The sequence below is a fragment of the Melospiza georgiana genome, chromosome 12 (assembly GCF_028018845.1).
Source record: "Melospiza georgiana isolate bMelGeo1 chromosome 12, bMelGeo1.pri, whole genome shotgun sequence".
Classification (NCBI taxonomy): Eukaryota; Metazoa; Chordata; class Aves; order Passeriformes; family Passerellidae; genus Melospiza; species Melospiza georgiana.
In genome coordinates this window covers 9,956,369-9,976,496 of record NC_080441.1, presented here as the reverse complement: position 1 = coordinate 9,976,496, position 20,128 = coordinate 9,956,369, and the positions used below count along the sequence as shown (strand labels likewise).

Below are 20,128 nucleotides of genomic sequence, written 5' to 3'. Positions count from 1 at the left end.
CAGCTATCATGAGCCTGGTTCCAGTGCAGTGCCATCATTTAGGCAGCACTGCACTGTGATCCATCCTGCAGCACAGCTGCTCCTTCTGCCTGCTGAGCAGAGCCTGGTCTGCACCACTTGTATGTACAGCCCCTATCAGAACTGGCCTCTTTGGTCTTCTGTGGGTACTTTGTCCTTGCTCAGCCACTTTCATCATTTAAAAATTGTCTGTGCATAAGAATGAAGAAAGTGAAATGGAAATGTAGACAAATCAACTATAAGATAAGTTTTGAGAAAAGCTAATATTGCCTACTTGGTGGTAGACATTAAGTTGTAGATGAGCCTTGATCTGTGTATGTAAAATTACATTAAAAGCAAAGCTTCTGCTGTTTTGTTTTGTTTCATACTCACGTATTCCCTCTTTAAGTCAAATCTAATCTGATAGATGGGTATGAACTTTCCATATACGGTTTGTGTAAGCCTCAAATAGTAATGGGTGGGGAAAAAAATCGTACTTTTTTAAATCAGCAGGTTTTTGTAATCTAAGAAGAGAGGAAACATTTTAAGCTGATACTTTTTAATCAAGATAATGCCAGCACTAACACTCTTCTTACCCTTCCTCTTCATCCAGGTATCACTGTAGATAAGCACGGATTTATTTACTTCGTTGATGGTACAATGATACGGAAAATTGATGAGAATGGTGTGATCACAACAATAATAGGTTCAAATGGCCTCACATCAACCCAGCCATTGAGCTGTGACTCTGGGATGGACATCACTCAGGTAGACACCTCTTTTTTATGTGTTGTCACTTTGATACACATTGTAGAGACAGATCACTTACTGTCCTGTACCAGGATTGTATATCGAATATGCTGGATAAGTCAGATAATTCTGAATGGCACAGTATGAAGTAGTTCTTCCAATTACATGATTGTTTTAAGGTGTATAAATGGAAAAGCACACTTGATTTTTTTCCCAGGAGATGACATGCGAATATATAGAGAATATATATACATTCTTATGTAAAGAATACAAACTGCTTTAAAAAGTTGCTTGCTACTCTGAGATAGATCTTCTAAGAAGGTAATCACAAGTTTAAAGTGCTTTCCTTTAGTCCAGCATTCAGACTGATTTGCTTGAACTAGTAAATGGAAAAAAATAGATATTCTGTTTACATCTAAATCTGTTCTAAGTCATGGAGGAGCATTAGAATAAGTAATTACACAACAGCAGTATTGTGGTCAAACTATTGGATTTCAGTTTCTCAAAATGCTTTTCACTTCTTATGTCAAGAGCAAAAAAATAGGAACAGTAAAAGAAATAAGAATCAAAGAACTTATCACATCTCCAATTTATGCTTATAAAGAAATATGGATAATCATGGAGAAGCATAAATGGTACTCTTGGCTCATCAGTGAGCCATACCTACAGACAGCACAAGGAAGGACTTGGCCTTTGCCAAAAAATAATTGAATTAATCAGCTTCAAAACAGGGGAGAAGCTGTACTTGAAAAAATCTTGAGGCATTCAAGTGACATACTAAGCTATTATGGACTGTGTCAGCTAATAACCAGGATCAGGTTAATTTTTCATTTCATTTTCTCCCTGCCCTTTCCTCCGTCCTTCACAACCGGAGAATCACAGTTAAAATTCAATGCATTACAATGGTAAGAGATTGTTGCTTGTTTCTGGGTAGATTTTGAGTGCAAATGACTGTGGTCTTGCATTCACATACCTGAAGAATGTGGGGTCAATGTTTTGGTTGGTTCTTATGAAAGAAGGATGAAATGAAGGGATCTAATGCTGCTGTTGCAGAAGCCCTGAGGCATTTTCTTTCTAGAATCAGAACAGGAAGAAGTATCTGTTTTCCATTTCACATGTCACCAAATCACAGAATTCTTATGGTTGGAAGGGACCTCTGGAGATCACCCAGTCCAACCCCCTGCCAAGGCAGGGTCACCTGGGGCAGGTGACGCAGGAATGCATCCAGGGGGTTTGGATGTCTCCAGAGAGGGAGAGGTGTTCCAGTGTGCCTGGTGTTCCAGTGCTCTGCCACACTCAACAGAAAGAACTTCTTCCTCATGTTGAGCTGAAACTTCTTCTCTTTTGTGTGTAGTGTTTCAGTGGACCCTATGTGTTTGCAAACGTGGGGAGGGGAACCTTAGCCTCCCTGTTCTAAGACAGACAGGCCCTTTGTATTCTCTCAGGTCCAGTGAATGTGTAATTATTCCATATAAAGCAGAACAGGGTAAACTGGCTTAGTTGTGCTAAACCCAAACTTAAATTGGCCTCGTAATAGTTTTAAGTTTCAACAGCTTCTGGGCACCTTGGCTCTTGCTGTGGCCCTGGCCTTGAGGCCAGCCTGTCCTGCAGGTGCTGAGCAGCAGCTGGCAGGCAGCAGCATTCCCACTGCACTGCTGCCCACCAGCTGGCAGAGCTGTGCTTCATGGAGCCCACAGCTGCCTGCAGCACATGCACTCACTCCTTGGATACATCAACAACTGCCTGGGGCACCCCTGACCAGATCAGGTATCTCGGAGCTCAGGGAAGGGTGCCAGGTGCAGCGTCTGCTCCCTGCCTTCTCCTTCTGCATCTGCACTCTCAGGCTCTACAAATAATTGCTTTATTTGCCTAATGTAATGTGTGCTGTGTATTTGTGTTCAAATTTTTGCTGATTTTGCTCAGTAAGAAAGTGTCTCTCTACATCTCAAATAGGGAGTTTGAATTGTTTTCATTTCCTTTTGAAAAATGCAACTCCCCCTTAGCAAATAATAAGTCTCAGCGGGGGGTCTGGCAAATTTAGAAATAAAATTATTTGTTTTTTAAATTTAACCTTAATTTTAAAAGTAAACGTTTGGGGCTGAAATCAAATGTGCTAAATTTGTAAAGTAGATTTAATAGCCCTAAAATCCTAGTTTTTCATAGGTTGGCTACAGAAACAAGTTTCTTTTAGTTCACCCTACAACATAGTTTCAATGCCATGGAGGATGGGCTTCTGCAAAGTCATACGTAACAAAAAAAATGTCATAGAGCAAATCATTCTTCATTCATCTGGGGTACAGTCTCCTTTTCATAGAAGCAGGAATAAACCCTTTCAGGTGTTTCCATGCTACAAGAAAATATGGCTGCATATTTTGCAAAAATTTTTAATTTTGTCAGTATTCTGGGAAACTAAGACATGACCTTACCCCTAAATTGAGATCGTCCTCAATTAAATTGTGAATGCGTGTCAGTAAATATTCTAAGAAGCATAATAAATTATGGCTTATAAACATATCCCTAAAAAATGGCCAGTCTCATTTTCTGAGGGTAGCAATACTATATAATTCTCTATATATTTTTCACTGGTAAGTGAAGTCACAATGTGGACACTGCAACATGAAACCTTTTGGAAGTATTTCTTGTTTGGAGGATTTGTTTTGAGGGGGTTTAAGTAAACCTCTTTATTGAAATGTTTCACAAAATCCACAACTTTGAGATATTTCACATACACAGTAAATCATAGATATAAAATAAATACCAAGAATGCATGCTCTGGAAAGTAACTGTATCAAATTTGCTCAATCATCTTCTTCTAAAACTGTTGCTGATAACCAGAAAAGCCTATGAAATAATCACACCCCCTTGAAGTCAAGTATGTTAATCTGGAATTACATCAATGAAAATAACAGAATGATATTGTCACTTAGAAAAAAGTGTATATCCTTGCAAGACTGCTGAGTTTATTCCAGAATGGCATAAACATAAATGAAAAATGCATTTGGCCCATCTCCACTTAAATTAGTTTTTGGCTAAGTTACAAATGGCATTTAAATCAAGAGAATGTGGGTTGCTCACAAATTGTGTATTTAGAGAGACTTACGAAATAGGTTAATAAAATCATTTCTCAAAGCTAAATTTGTTCTGACAGTAAAATCAACAACTTGCCCAAAATCAGTATTTCTTAATTTACTGAAGTACAAAAATGTACTCTTGGAGTAAATATGCAGAGTAACTGTCTGTTGCAAACACCACCATAAATAACAAGCTTTAACTTTGAGGCATTCAGTTTAATAAATGAGTTGATTAGGAAAGGATTTAATCATTTGTTCCAATATCAGTTTTCATGGTATTATTCTTGGTAATCGTTAGGTGTTTGTTATTTACCACCTTCTCCTTCTTAAGCATAATATTCTGCATTCATAAACAGGGGAAGAAAGGACAGATGGGGCTGAAAAGATTGTAGGTTGTGGCAAATAAATGACCGAACTCTAATTACTTTGATCTCATTCTTCACTGGGGGGATTTTAATCTGAATTTAAAAGGAAAGGGATACTCAGTTGAGCTGTTTGTGTGGTACACCAGCATTCTCAGTAGTGTTTCAGCCTGTTCAGAATTTGGATGACTTTTCTTCTCTGCACAGATCATTTCAGTGTTCTTCAATTAGTCAATAGAGCAAACCTAAAGAAAATGGCTCTTCAGAGCCATGCATGTGAATATCTGTGTGGACGTGCTCAACACTCACTATTGATGTCAGGAGCTCAGCAGGCACCTACATGGTCATGATCCACAACAGGAGTGCCAAGGGAAGGGACTTGGATGGAGAGAAAAGGAAAAGAGATGGGATCATCACTCACTTTCACTGCCTGATGGCTTTGGGCTGGATCCTTGTCTAGACCAGAGGCCTCTCTAGATTGTTTCTATCTCACATGTACACGCTCTCTTCATGTTTGCACATCCCTAGGGTACTCTGATATTTTTTAGCTAGTTTATTGGTAGAAGCTGAGAGTATGTGTGTGGGTATGTGACTGACTGTGTCTGTCTGTCTATCAGTATTCTGCTCACAGTAAATTAAAAGCTTGGGCCAATTTCAAACAAATTTGTAGAGAAACACCCACCTTCACAGCAATTAAATTCCTACATGTTCCATAAAAAATATTAATCCAGCTGGAGGACAGAAACCTAAAGTGCCCTTTCAAAAGGAAATATTGCAGCATAAGCTTTCTTTTATTAAACTCCAGAGATTCTACTCAGGATGTAATAAATGCCCCATTCACAGGAAAACTTCATTTCGTGCCTGGATCTTATTAAACTCCCAAGCCAGTCAGCCATGCGACAGAAGTCCTTAGGAAACCAGACTTCATCAGATCCAGTGTTCTTGGAAGTTATATTGACGTTGTGGGAGTTTTTGTGTGAAAGTAAAAACACTACAGCTCATCTTGAGTGATACGCTTTGCTGTTCTTGCCTCCAATGCTACAGTGAAAGCTGAGGAGAAAATTAGCAGATATTTCTACCATCTTGCAATTTCATCCTGTATCTTTCCTCCCATGAGAAATATGTGGGCTGAATTTCCACTGCTCCAAACCACAAGTCATTTATATCTGTGTGAGTGGCTACAGGTATTATTTGAGAGCTGTTTAAACCAATCTCGAGCACAGTCACCGCAAATACAGAGACCAAACATTTGCAAGTCAACAGAAAATGAATCCCAAGAGCTTTTTCTTTGCCTGTAACCATGGTCTTGTTCTTGTGCTTATGTCAGTCCCACTAGGCACGAGTCTGTGCCAAAGCAATAGCTCCGACCTGATTGATGGTATTAATAACTGTCACCGCTGTGTTCCAAAATGAAAGGTCTGCTTTGAAGACTTTTTCTTGACATTTGCACTTCATCAGCCTTTGTTCAGCAGTTCTCCACGTGAGGGAACCATCTATATTGTGTTGCCTCACATAAACTTCGGTGACACTGCAAAATGTTTTGCTCCCTTATAAAAATGTGACAGTGTTACTTATGTAAGCAATTTGCTTGCACAGGTCAAATTAAAAGGCAGAATTCTAGAGCAAGGTTTAAAGGGGACCCATGCATGGCAGGAATGTTGTGTCCTGGACAGCCTGCTTTGAATGATGGAGAAGAGGGGAGAGGGTAATAAGTGATGCTGTTGATGACCTACTTGAAATAGTGAAGCGAGAGACAGACTGCTGGGAAGCAGGAGTGAGATGAGCAGAATTGCTTGAAAATGTATTCTGTATCTCAAAAATGCAAATGCTGACATTGCTCCCGCAGTCACAAGTGCTACAGGCGCTCCCCAGCAGCATCTGCACAGGCACAATATGCTTCAGTGGCATTGTGGAAGCCTTTTGAGCAGAACAAAAAGCTCCCAGGACATGGTGACCTCGCTTGAAAGCAGCAATGAGGGTCTGCTCATCGGAGCAAGCACAGCCTGAACAGAACTTTCACTGGGTACGTTTGGAGGAAGGAAAGAAAAATGTGAAAGACAAAAATATGATCTGATGACCGGGTGAGACCAGGGGAAGCGAGCTGCCAGCACAAAACCAAATTGATTCTAGGCTGAAGTACTTCTAAGCCAGGTTGAGAATAGAATATTGCAGGGCAACTGCAATATTACATGAGGCTGGTTAATTAATTAATATTGTAGGTCAGAACACACACTATTCCTCCACTATTCTCTATGTACCCGAAATTATAAACTGCATTCTTGTAAAATCAGAAAGAAGAAAAGGCATCTTTTAACATTAGATGCACAATATTCTAATTGTGCCATCAGAAAGCGACAACTGTGTTTTCACTGTAGCAAAGTACTGCAGAACTACTCCTGTCCTTCCTTTCCTTTTAGTCCTCTACCCGTGTCTTTTGATACATTACTCTAGCTGTGAGTAATTAATGCAGCATAAATATTCCAAACTGCTGAACAAAAGCACACAAAGCAGAAATAACAATTTATAGATACTTTTATTTTATTTGTGGTCTTCCCTTACAGAAGACTTTCAGAGCTTTTTTCTTTTTAGAAAAGAACTCTATTATTTTTTCTGGGTCTTGCTGGGTGAAGGAGTCCACAAAGCTGTTATTTTTTTTCCAAAATGAAGTCGTCTTGTTCTCTGGTTCTTTTTACTCTACTGCTTAATTTCATGTTCTTTCTTCTCTGGCTTTGCTGGAGTGGAAGTCGTGGCCCCAGCAAAGTCAGCAACTGTTTTGCCACTGACTTCAGTGGAACCAGGACTTTGCCAAGCTTAATTGAAAGGGTAGTGAGAGGTGAGTGTGCAGTGAGGAGCAGCTGTATCTCAACAAGAAAGTGTGTTCTTCTGAGAAATAGACCAGAACAGGTCTTCACTGAGGCATTTTCAAACCTTTTCAAAAATGAGGTGTCCCTCCAATTAATTAAGTGTTACTCTTCAGAAACTATAAGTCTATACAAAACTGTTCCAGCCATAATAGCATATGCAGGAACAATCAGTCACTAGCATCCATACTTCAAAGCAAAACAAAGCTGAAAGCCTTTTTAAAAAGGAATCTTCAGGTATAAGGGCAAATATCTTTTCCCAGGGGTACAGGATCAGCTAAGTAGCCTCTCTTCAACAGAAGCTGAGAGAAAAGAGGCTCAGGTGAAAAAAAGTCTTGAGAGCTCATAAATCAAACTGGGAGGTATACAATGTCATTTTTTGAATATCAGACAGAAAGCAGGCTGGTTTTGTCAGAACTAATTTATATTCAAATCAAATTATTCTATCACTGAATTTGAAATTAGTCATAGACACAGGATAGCATTCAATGAAGTAATACCACAATTTCTCCTAAAGCCCAAATATTCAGTTTGTATTGAACACATGCAAAACAGCAATTTATTTCAATTATCTGCCATAAATAATCCATTATGACTGAGTAAAAGACTATGTACATTTTAATGAACTCTTCCAGCAATCGCATCCTTTCCTTTGATTGTTGAGGCAGTATTAGACACCTGATGGGGAAGTGAAGGAGACTCATTTCATTACTTCTCTTTTACTTCCTGCTACACAGATGCAGGTTCTAAGTATTTTTTTCAAAAAAATTGTTTCTAATAAGCAACTGCTAGAAGGAAAAAATCTTCTGTAAGAGTTGGATGGTTGGTGAGAAGGAAGCAGCTCAACCCTGACTCCAGGTGCTCTCAGATGCATCCTTCCAAGTAGAAGAAACCTCCATGCTCACCAAACGCTGCCTGCACATGCACAAAGCCCTTGCCCATAACCATCCACCAGCTCATCCAAGCTGCCTTACTTCCTCCAGGCTTTGAGCTTCTCTCAAAGCTCCACCTTTTATTCCATATGTGCAAGTAGCCTTTGGTTATCTCTCTGTCTAAATATGGTTTCATTACGATGGAGTAAAGTGGATCAATTATTTTTGGCAGAAAATTATTTTCTCTACTGTGTTGAATTGCACTGCAGAAAATGTTCAGTACAACTTTGTCAGACTGGTGGGAGTCTGCAATGTCTTGAGATACATTGGTTACTACATCTGTCTTTTTTCATCTGTTGCAGAGACATAATGGACAAAATGTAAGCATGATGGAGATGCTGATACCTAATCTATTATCTATATATTCATATTTAACTGTATCTGTATACATGCAGGTGTATGTGGTTTCTCCCTACACTGCAGAGCTACCATAACTAATCAAATAGTGAAAGCTGGTCCCTGCCCTCCTGGTCTCCAAGCCCCAAGTCAGTCTGCTGAGAAGAGAATGTGGATGTTGAAGGGAAGATGCAGAGTCAAGCCAAGCAGGCAATGTCCCTCCTTTTGTTTTACCCCAGTGGTTCATCCCCATCCACTAGCAAGGTTTGCCTGTGATTTAAGAACAGCTATTTGATGGAGAAGTTCCTACTTTAGCCATGTTTTTAAAAATTGTCAGGACTAGAACTGTGTGCATGTTGCTTTCCTCCTCTCACCAAGCAGCCCTTCACATATTTATGGGCCAAAGGACCTCCCACAGATGTAACAGGTTTTTTGTGTTATGAAGTGAATAACGAGTGAGCTCTGTGTGGAGCTGTCTTTACTGCCTCTGTTACAAACCTTTCAGATTGCACACCATATTCTGGTTTGGCCATTTGGAAATGTTGCACGGTTATTTTTTAAGGAGGGGGCCAGGGAAGTGACAAGCAAATGGGTTGTCACAAGTCTGGAGTTTGAGGGGAGGTTTGAGGGCACCAGAGGTGATCTGTCCTGCAGAGATGTCACACACTGCAGGGATAGGGATTCTAGCATTGGCTTGGTCAGAGTAAGTACCATGGCAGGAGCTGCAGCCTGAGCAGTGACAGCTAAGAATGCCTGATTTCACCTCTCCATGATACCATGTTTGCTGCAGCATCTTTTCTACCGTTGGCTGTGCCAAGGAAAAAATAATGAAAATACACTGTGTCAGTGGAGGAAAAAAATGGCAAATGTCAGGACAGAAATGGGTTCTACCCATTTGTAGTGTGCCTCAGAGAGGGTGTTCTTAAAGCTGTGCATGATGGAGTTCAAGTCACAGAGAGCTGCAAACAGAATTATAGATGTTTTATACAGTATGTTACTCTGACAATAGCACATTTACAAACAAATTAGTTAAAAGTGTCTGAAGGACATTCAGCTTTTATAAATTGGGCCTCATCTCCTGCTGATAGCTTCCTTTGGGATGAGTATGGCATGCAAAATGATACACTGCCTTGGAGAATAAATTTACGAAGTTTAGCAATGTAGGTCACATTGCAGGAAATCATAAATGTCTGAACATCACTCAATAGCCATTCAATCGACTGCTCAAAGCAAAATGGGAAACTGAACAGTGTGTAGTTGTCTCCAGTGAGAACCAGGCAAAGTCATGATATGATATAAAACCCTTTAGGTCCTCCATCCATTTATACTACATTTTTATTCCTTTTTTCTTGCCACTTCAGAATTAAAATTCTTTGTCATATCAGTAGTGACAATAAAAACAATGTGATTTTTGCTATTGTAACCGTAGAAATGTGTTGGGTGGCTTACGAAAGGTGTGCCAAAAATTTAGGGAATCAGAAGAGTTCCAGTGGTTGAAACTTGTATAAGTAGTTTAATCCTAAGGAATTAATTTCTTTGTGAAATTATTTTTGTATGCTTTCAGTCAGCTAGAAGGATTTATGCTATTTGCTTCATATTTTTTTGTATTTCGTTTGAAGGAATAAGGAAGAGATTTTAAAGGACATTTCTAGACCTAGTACTTGCTAGGGATTCCTTTAGCTTACTGGGTCTAGAAGCTGCTGGAAGCCTGAGATCCAGATATTTAGGACCTCAGTAGAGATGTTGAGGATCATTCTGAAGGCATTTAGGACTTTTTCAAGATATGCAGACTTTCTAGATCTACAGCTTATGGAGCAGGGGAATCCATGATGGCTTCTGGAGCATGGCCAGAGAGCCACTGGATATGTCTCTTGGAGTAGTTTGGAAGCCTTTTAGAGCTTTTTCTTAGAGCCTGCCTGGCATTTCTGTGGAGCCCTTTCAGCCTTTCTAGGCCTGAAGCCATGCTATGCCTTTCTAGATCTAGAACTCAGCTACTGAAAATCAAAAACTATTTATTGATCTGATTAGGAACCTGTTGTGAAACTATTTTCAGGTGCACTTTTAAAATCTCTTTTCTAGAGCCTTTTTGGAAGGCAAGAAAAGAGAATGCCTCTCCTTCTATGTCCAAGTTAATCCATCACAGGCTTTAGATATGTTATTCAGTCAAGTGGTAGTTATTGAATTTTGCTTAAAAAACTTTAGACCTAAATTTTATCCTTGTAAGCTGTTCTGGCACAGTCTTACAATGCATATCCAAATATGCATCACAGCAGTAACCAAAGCCCTGAACTGACAGAAATTTAAAGCAGAGTGCCTGCTTACAGACTAGAATCAAACATTCTCCAGTGCATTTCCTTGCATTTAATCAATACAAATGCTCACACTGTAGGGTTGCTGCACAGAATGCTGTTGTCTTGTTTGTTCTGCAAAATGCAAGGTGCCTTTTTTTCTGTTAGCTGTTTGAAGTCTTACAGCAGTATGTGTTTGCTTTCTGTTCAGCACCACAGCTAGTTTGTTTGCATTCATTTTCCTCGGTTGAAAGACCTATTGTGTAAATACTTGTGAAAGATTAGTTCCAGAAAATCATGTGATAACAATTGATCTTGGTGCTAATTTCTGTAAAAGTAAGAACTCAAATTACTTCTGTTGGTTTTTCTGCCTACCATTTTTTATGTCCATGAAGAAAAAAAATGTATAATTTAAAGATAATCATGAAACTTCTCTGTAGGTATTTTGCTTTAACTCTCTGCTAAAATTTAGTAAATTATTAGTTCACTCTTACAATGGATTTTAAAAGGCTGTTACTGTTGACTTGCCCAACGTTGTAGGAATTTGCCATAGAAGATGCCCTGCCATAAGCATGAATTTTAGGATTACTATTTTTCCCATCCTATTTTCTTTCCCTTGCAGAAGTTATATTTGTGAGTTTAACTCTTATGGGAAGGTTTAAACCACAGAAGTGGATTTGTATTTTCTTGTGAAAGCTGTGGAGTTGGCATTTGTTCTGATCCTTGTGGGAATCTGTTTTACAGCCCTGAGCTGGCTGAGGAGCAGTTTTGGCTCCCACATCTCAACTGGAAACCTCCTGGCAGCAGCTCCTCATCCTTCTCTTCCCCCAGTCCTGCTTTCTGCCCATCCCTGGAGTTAAAGGAGCTCTGCCCTGAGGAGCAGAGCTGTTGTCAGAAGTCAAGATACTGCAGAGGCAGGCAGTTTCCTGGGCACAAATCTGCAGGAAGTTTTAATTTCAAGAATTTAATTTAAATTTTCATTATGAGTTTCATTCAGAATTCAGGGAAGAGTCTGAGTATTTAGGTGATATATTCACAGTGGCTGGTGTTGCTGAAAGGTAGGGGTTTGTCTTTTTCAGTTTTGGAAATTTCATTTTGTGTATCCTTTCATCCTCTCAGTTTTCAGGCCAGATGCTTTTATGAACCTCAGCAGTTATTGGAAACAAAAGACACAATAATATGCTAGCTCCAGCCCCTCACTGTTCTCAAACAGCTCTTAATTACTGTCTCAATTAAAGCTTTTCCAGATACTCCTTTCCCTTATCTGCATTGGCAGCACACTGGCTTTCTGTATCCAGAACTTCTGAGCCCAAAACAGAGAGATGGAGCCAAAACTCAAGATATATGCAACCCCACTTTTGTGCCATCTTGTCTGACAAGCCCCAGGACCTGGAACTGTGAGTTACAGAGTGAGGCAGAATGGAGCCAGTCCTGTTATTAGCTAGATTTCCACCTGGTCTCATTCCCTCCTTTTGGCTGTGCAAATTACCTGCAGCAGCATGTTTGGACGACATCTATTCCCACTCCAGCACTGGAGACATGTTTGGGTTAGATTCAAATTCATGGTCTATTTTGAGATATTTTAATTGAAGAGTCTAAAATTCCTCCTCTCAGAGGTACCAGTCTGTTCTAAATACTTCATAAATTCCTTCTGGGCATTTAACAAAGTGTTCCTTTCATAGCCTGTGTAAACCATGGGTACCATGTTTAAGCAGACTTAAATGGCTTAGCAATCTAAGTCCCATTGATTTTTACAGTCAGTGTGCTTATGTGACACTGGATAATATTCCCTCTATTGTTAAATAAGGACAATTTGAAAACCGTCCCCATAGAAATCAACTTTTCATATTGATTTACTAGACCCCAGATACAGTCTTGGAAGTTGTGAAGCAGTAAAAAATAACAAGAAATTATGAAACAAGAAGAGAGCTGGGAAATGAGAGTGCAGCAAGTCTTGTGGCAAGCAAAGACAGGCAGTGAAAACTGTTGAAGTGCTGCTTTTACTTCATACTCCTGCAGCAGGTCCCTCATCAGCTGGAAATAATTGACAGCAAAAGCAGGTTGGCAGGGAGATTCTCTGAGCCAAGATCCTGGAGAACTGGTGGCCTTAGACCTCTGAGCTGCATCTGTAAATGTGCCACAGCTGCTTTCCCAGCCCAGGGTAGAAAACAGCAGCCATTAGGCTGTAAAACTCTTTTATTTGGGTTTTTCACTGGGAACCAGTGAGTGCAGAGAGCAGCATTTGTGAAGTTTAGGGCAGGGACTGCTACAGCTGAACTGTAAAATTCTGGATTTTATGCTATGCAGCATCAGAAGCAGGAGACACAAAGGCTCCTCCAGCGTGGGATGAGGCTGCAATCCCACCACAGGGAAGGGTTCCCCAGTGTCAAACCACAGGACCAAAATTGTGTTGCTGTGTGCCATTAGGAAAGGAGCAAAGCTGATATGGGGAGCTGACAGTGTCAACAAAAGGAAGAGCCCAGAGTGAGAGCAAACTGACAGAAAATGATGACAAAATATTGTCTAAGGGGGCAAAAATAGAGAGAAATATATGTAGTGAGACATCCTGTGAAGAGTTCAGGGAAGCAGAACCAATCTCCTTCAGCTTTGTAAACTACCAGCTCACTCCTAATGGCTGGCATGTGTGAGTCCTTCCTTGGAGCCACTTTTCTCCCAGTAGGAAGGAGAAAGAAGGGTTTAGGCAGGAAGAGAGAAAATGCATTTAGAAGGACGTTGTGGTGAGTAAAGGTTTGGAATCAACATCTGGAGTATAAATAGGACCCATGGGAATGGCATGAAGCTGTGTCAGGAGAGATGTAGGTTGGATATTAGGAAAAGTTTCTTCACCCAGAGGGTGGTCAGGCTCCAGAACAGGAAAGGGTTCATAGCACCAAGCCTGACAGAGCTCAAGGAACATTTGGATGATGTCCTCAAGCCCATGGTGTGATTTTTGGGGCTGTTCTGTGCAAGGTCAGGAGTTGGCCTCCATACATGCAGGTCCATCCCTCTCAGGATATTCTATGACTCTTAAGATAAATGAAAGGAAAGTTTAAAAGGAAGTTAGCAGCAAAAGAGAAATACAGAAGAGGCCATGAGCAGGTCTGCAAGTGCATATCATAGAGCTGAAGAAAGGCAGAGGTAGCATAAACAGAAGTGCTTGAAGCTGAGTAGCACAGTTAGGAAGTAATCCATCAGTCAGGACTATCAGAAAAATTTTGGCATGAATTTCATGCTGTTACATGAAATTGAATCAAAATAAACAAGCAATGCATGGCAAGAAATCAAAGCAATGGTGAAGCCTTTCTAGGGATTTATGCAGCTTCTTTTAATCCATGATAAATGAAACTTATCCCAGTGAAATTTACCCCCACAACCAAACAGTTAAGCTCTTGAAACTGGCATTTGCAGACAGGGATAAATTTTTCACTCTTTACTTGTCTTGCTTTGATATGAACAGTATAAATTGTTTGATATGATTTGTTTTAAACAGTACCAAAAATGGCTCAGCCCTCAAACGTCATGCAAAATGTGCACAAAGTTTTCTCCATATGCTCAAAACCAAAAGTGAAGCAGTGTTCTTCACAAACTAACCCTTGGATGTGTGTAAATCTACAGGCACAAATGGTTGAGTATATTTGTGGACTCCTAGCAGTGCCATTGGGCAAAAACTGATGCTGTTTAATTTACTTGTCAAGCTTTGCTGTGGGAGGATGGAGTGGGTTTGTGGGCAAGGTTTGCTTTAGCAGGAGGGCCTCAGGGATGGCTTCTGTGAGAAGCCCCCATTTCCAGTGGATCCAAGGCTGGCCAAGGCATTAGCAGCAGTGGTAACACCTCTGGGATCATGTGTCTAAGAAGGAGAAAAAAACCTCCTCAAGAGAGAGGAGTGGGGATATGTGAGAGGAACAGCTCTGCAGACACCCAGGTCAATGAGGAAGGAGGAGCAGATGCTCCAGGTGCTGGAGCAGAGATTCCTTTGCAAGCCTGTGGTGCAGCCCATGGTGAGATCTCCCAGTGAAAATTCATTTAAATTAAAGCCCGCTTAGTGCACTTGGTGTTTTTCAGAACACTTGACATGAAAAAATGCATTAGAAAGCCAGACTGGTGGGTGTTAATTTTGCACTTCTCAAACCAGAGATGGATTATTAGATATAGTTGGAGTCTTTATGTTAACACTTAAATGCTGAATTCCCAGAAAAGCTGACATGTTAATACTTACATGCAAAAAGTCTCATTGCTCAAGGGTTCACTTGTTTTGTCAGTGATTTCTATTGCAAATACTCAGTCTCCCGTGAACCAAACTAGAATTGTCACCTGAAAATTTCTGAAAAAGTCTGTGATGAATAAACAAACCCTGGCTGGTTGTTTATAATGGGATAATCAGCAATGCCATTTCTGGTCAGTGCTCTAAAAAAAAAGTCCAACTGAATATAAGAAAAAATGCTTGGAATTGGCCCAATTTTGAGTTACAAAAAATATATACATATATGGAAAAGGACTTTTTTACACAGACTTTTGAAGTGCTGCTTCAAATTTAAAGGTATATTAACTGATTTAATGTTCTAACTCTAACTGAGGTTTTGTCTGGAAGAACTTTGTAGCAGGCACAGTGGTATCAGATGAAAATCAAGGTGCTTCTCTGTAATATGTTTATTACCTTTGAATGAAGCACAACTGATGGTTTGGTCACAGAAGCTGCCAGAGGGCAGCTTGCTTTAACGAGGAGTAAACAACCAGTGACTTTTCAAGGTAACAGTGAACCTCAGGGTGCAGTTACACTTCAGCTTAAGCTGATTTAGGTGATTAGTTTTTTACCAGCAAACTGTCCTGAACCTGCTCTCTGTAGGAAGCCATAAACCGGCCTTGCTGCTGGGGAATGCACTGGGAGAAGGGATGGAGTGGGACAGCAGCAGTCCCATCTTACACCACTTTAAGATGTCATGAAGGCTAATCCTGACAAGAACAGTGCAGATTTCTTCTAAATCTCTGAAATTCTTGTTCAGATTAGGAATGCTCAGTGATTTGTGTTATTGTGTATGTTTGATTTTAATTGGGCCATTTCACCTCTTTTCCCCCTCCAATTTCACCAGCATAAGCTTGCAGTGTGCAGCAGCTGGTTTTTATGCTGCAGTTTCCAGACACAGGTGTGTGCTACCTTCAATATTTCAGATGAAATTTAACCATGGATATATCCATGACTGCTTTAAACTGCAGAAGGGAAGCTGAAGGAATAACCTTCAGTTAGCTTTGCAGAGCAGAGAGCTGGGCAGCAGTTCTGGTGTAGTAACAAAAATTGTTTGGATGTTTCCAACTAAAATTTTATTTATTTTTACCCCACTGCAGCTAGTTTTAGATGTGAGCAGTATGAAAGCAAATATGCTTGCAGTTAACAGCTGTTAAGCTTTAGGCACATTGCTTCAAGTGAAATGTGCATCTGCATAAGAGTTCCTTCTATTTCAGTAAACTAAATCCACCTCAAATAAACCAGAGAAAAAGTTTTCTAGGCCCAAACCAGTCCCTGTTTATCTGCAGGACACCAGACATACCTTCACAGAGGGAGGAATTCACATTATTTGCTGGGCAAAGGCAGTGTAGCTGGTCCAAAAAAAAAAAACCAGCTATCAAAACATGGCAGGTGCTAGGCAAGGTCATTATGGTAAAATAGATGGTTTTGTCCCAGATTTTTAATTGTGAATAATCTAGTTGCAGATAATCAAAGATTATTTTTACAGCAATGCCATCTGTGGAGGCCCTAAAGTTGAAGGTGTCTATTTGCCATTAAAACTAATCCATCTACTTTGGTTGAAAAAGAAATTATTCTACATTAAAAGGTGCATTGCAAATATGTTTTTTCCAAGCTTTTTGGAGAAAGGCACGTAGAGATTTTTCTGTTAAGCGAGGAGTTTTATTTGGTGTCCCAGTGAGCTCTCAGCTGAAGGAAGAGCTAACAGTGGTGTGCAAACCAGCCTCAGAGCAGTGGGTGGAACCCAGGCAGTCACACGTGCACAGAAATTAGCACTGCTATGGGAGGAATCTGTTTCCAACTGCTTCACCACATTTAGCATCATTTGGAGGGGCTCCACCACCTGGTTCAGCAGAAATCTTGAGCCCAAGAGCATTACTCTTAATGCCAGTTATGATGCTGCCTGGCCAAAAGGCACAAGCAGGAATGGGATTGCTCTGTGAACCTCTGTAATGGTGTGGTACCCACACAGGATGAGACACAGCAGCCACAGTGCCCTCCTCACATTATTAAAACATCACTTACCAAACCAGCAATGCACCTCTGGAAATGAGATTATTCAGGAAATACTGCTGCTTGAGAAGGGAGAGACTTGGCCTCCAGCCTGGTGCTGAGCTGACCCCAGGCAGGCAGGTGGCTGCTGATGGCCACACACTCCAGCATATGGCATTGAGCTTTGTGGGAGCATCAGCAGTCTCTGCATTCATAATGCTTTTAATTAGCACAGTGGAAAAATGAGCAAAACCAGCATCAAAGTGAGAATAAGTGAAATAGTAAAAGCTTCTGTGACATATAAAGCATGTAAACCAGTTACGTTTTAGGCTGGTAATTATTGTCTTCTGATGATTGAAATATCTAGACCAGAAAAATTCCACTCAAATAAAAGCAGCCATCTCTTCATGAAGGATAACAAGTAAAGCATCCTGAGACAGACTTAAATATGATCTCTTGCCATCTTAGGGGCTCAGTTGTTTTCTGACCTGTCCAGAGACAACCTGGAGTCCAAATCCTCCACTGGCATGAGCTGGGGAGAGGGACCAGCCTGCTCTGTTGTTGTTTCCCAGTTCAGCAATCCTGCAATGCCTTTCTCAGCAGAAGGAGTTTGAAGCTCTGGCCAGATCAGCAGCCTGTGTACTGGTTGCCTTTCAGGTGGACAGGGAGCCCTACTTTTAATTTGAAGCATGTTTAATTCCTCCAGATCACGATGCAAAAGGTATCAGAGTGATACTTTTTGAGAGAGGTCATTCTTCAGCTATTTCCTCCAGCTTGGTTTGAAACTTCCTTTGGTCAGCACTCTCACCTGCATGGAGAAAGGCAAAAAGCTACTCTTAAGTATGACAAATTTACTTATTCCATGACTGAAATAATGAATTCACAAAGCAAAATCATTATAAATAATTAAGCTTGGCTGCATTATCATACAAAGTAAGATATATTGGTGTATTATTTTGCTACAAAGAATTAAGCTTGTATTTCTTGTGGCATATAAGTCTTATAAACATTTCTTGCTTAGTAAATAACAGTGGAAATGAGTCCTACTCTTCTGGTATGTCATTTTCCTTTTGTGCTAACAGGCAATTAAAGTGTTACGACATTGACAACCTCTCACTCTGCCAGCATTGACTGCAACCTTGAAACAATAACATTCAAACCTAAAAAATTTTCCGGCTGATGTTGCATGACATGAAGTGTGTGTTTTTATTTGCATGACTGCACAGGTGTAATAAAGTTCCCGCTTTAATGGACTTGTGCAAATACCTCTCAGAGGGTGCTAAATTACTTTTCAAATCAAATTTTGTTCCACACTGGAGTGGGACCTCAGAAAAGAGTATGCTTGTCTAAATTTGTTCCAAACCTAATTAAAGGTACTAGAGAATCAGTGCTGAGAGAATCTGCCAGGCATCTTGATGATGTGATCAGAGACGGTTAAATAAAACTGTCGTACTGCCCTAATCATTATCCTTCCCTTTTTTTCCCCTGCTTTCCCGTTTATATTTTTTCCAGGTGCGGTTAGAGTGGCCAACAGACCTGACAGTGAACCCTCTGGACAACTCCCTGTATGTCCTGGACAACAACATCGTGCTGCAGATCTCCGAGAGCCGGCGCGTGCGGATCATCGCGGGGCGCCCCATCCACTGCCAGGTGCCCGGCATCGACCATTTCCTGGTGAGCAAGGTGGCCATCCACTCCACCCTGGAGTCCGCCCGCGCCATCGCCGTGTCCCACAGCGGCGTCCTCTACATCGCCGAGACCGACGAGAGGAAAATCAACCGCATCCAGCAGGTCACCACCAACGGGGAGATCTCTGTCATTGCTGGAGCCCCGTCGGATTGTGACTGCAAGATTGATCCCAATTGTGATTGTTTTTCAGGTAAGGAGGTGATTTTTATTTCCTGTCTGTCACCTGTTGGGTGTTGCTGGGCTTGCAAGGGCCCTTCAGGGGCGAAGAGAGAGGCGAGAATCTTGACCTCGTGTTCAGAAGGCTGGATTTATTATTTTATGATATATATTACATTAAGACCATACTAAAAGGAATAGAGAGAAAAAGTTCCTAGAAGCTTGCCCAGCTAAGAATAGAAAAAGAATGAGTAAACAAAGGAGCTCTCTCTGATTCTGTCTCAGAGAGAGCTCGGCCTTTGATTGGCCCTTAATTATAAACATCCAACATGGGCCAATCACAGGTGCACCTGTTGCATTCCACAGGAGCAGATAACCATTGTTTACATTCTTTTTCTGGAGCCTCAGCTTCCCAAAGGAAAAATCCTAAAGAAAGGATTTTTCACAAAAGATGTCTGTGACAGTTGGGTTTTCTGATAAAGCCGCAGATCAGCAAAGTAACAAGGGGAGGGAGTGACAAGCAGTGAATGGGTTTCCTTGGAAAGCCCAAAACCTAATCAGCAGGTCTTCAGGAATTTAATCCATTCACTGCTGAGATGTGAGTCTTCCATTGCCACTGAAGGAACTTCAGAGTGGTGCTAGCTTTTTCTCTTTTGATGCAGTGATTACACACTGTTCAGAATTACTTCCAGGTCCGCCTTGCTGTGTCATTTGTCAAAGCTGCATTTGCCCCTGTTGAAGGTGGTACCAAATTGTACCTAAATGCTACTGGAACAGGCGGCTCTGCTCAGCAAGAGGTTTCATATCAAGTGCAAAACACCAGCTTATGCCTTCTCATCACTCATGTCGTACTGCACCACCAGCAAAATGGTGCAAACATATACTGTGCAGAATTCCTTTCTCTTTGCGTGTTTGAAACTGGAGTTAGTTCCAGGCCTGCAGTGCACTGCTGGACATTCTCAGCAGCGCAGCCACTCTCCCCTGCATGCACCAAAACAGAGTTTGGCTCTTTTATTTTATAAAACATAATGGGACAAAGGGCAGCATTCCCATACAGAGGTGTGCAGTATGTTGCCATCTTGTCATCTCTAAGAACTGAACATGTTCAGCTCCATAATAATGTCATCATAATTCTTAAGCCTCTCATTTCAAGTAAAAGGTTAATTACTGACAGGAAAACATTAAGTATGTCAAGAATAGAGAGGAAAAAATGCAAATGGTCTTCCACAGAAGGTGGGTTACTGACCCAGCATTGTGATGATAATCAAAGGCTCCTGTGCATTGCCAAGTGCTGCCAGCTTTAGTGGTGGCTCTAGGACACCAGTGAGGAACAGAATCCTGGACAGGATTCCTATTGAGGAAAACTAGTCTCAGTGCTGAAAAATGAAAAAAACTGAGGCAAATATAATGATTGTGCCAGCCTGGCTTGGTGAAAGGCAGGGTCAGCTTGGCAG

The 20,128-nt window shown here is 40.9% G+C and overlaps 1 protein-coding gene across 7 annotated transcripts in view; it reads left to right on the top strand.

The window, feature by feature from the left end:
- The window catches only part of TENM1 (teneurin transmembrane protein 1), a 769,900-nt gene that overhangs the window by 721,987 nt on the left and 27,785 nt on the right, over positions 1-20,128 (top strand). For all 7 annotated transcript variants that reach the window (XM_058032978.1, XM_058032976.1, XM_058032977.1 and 4 more), the window contains 2 exons: positions 611-765; positions 18,342-18,708. In XM_058032978.1, coding sequence (XP_057888961.1) covers positions 611-765; positions 18,342-18,708 — 522 coding nt within the window. The remainder of the gene's footprint in view (positions 1-610; positions 766-18,341; positions 18,709-20,128) is intronic.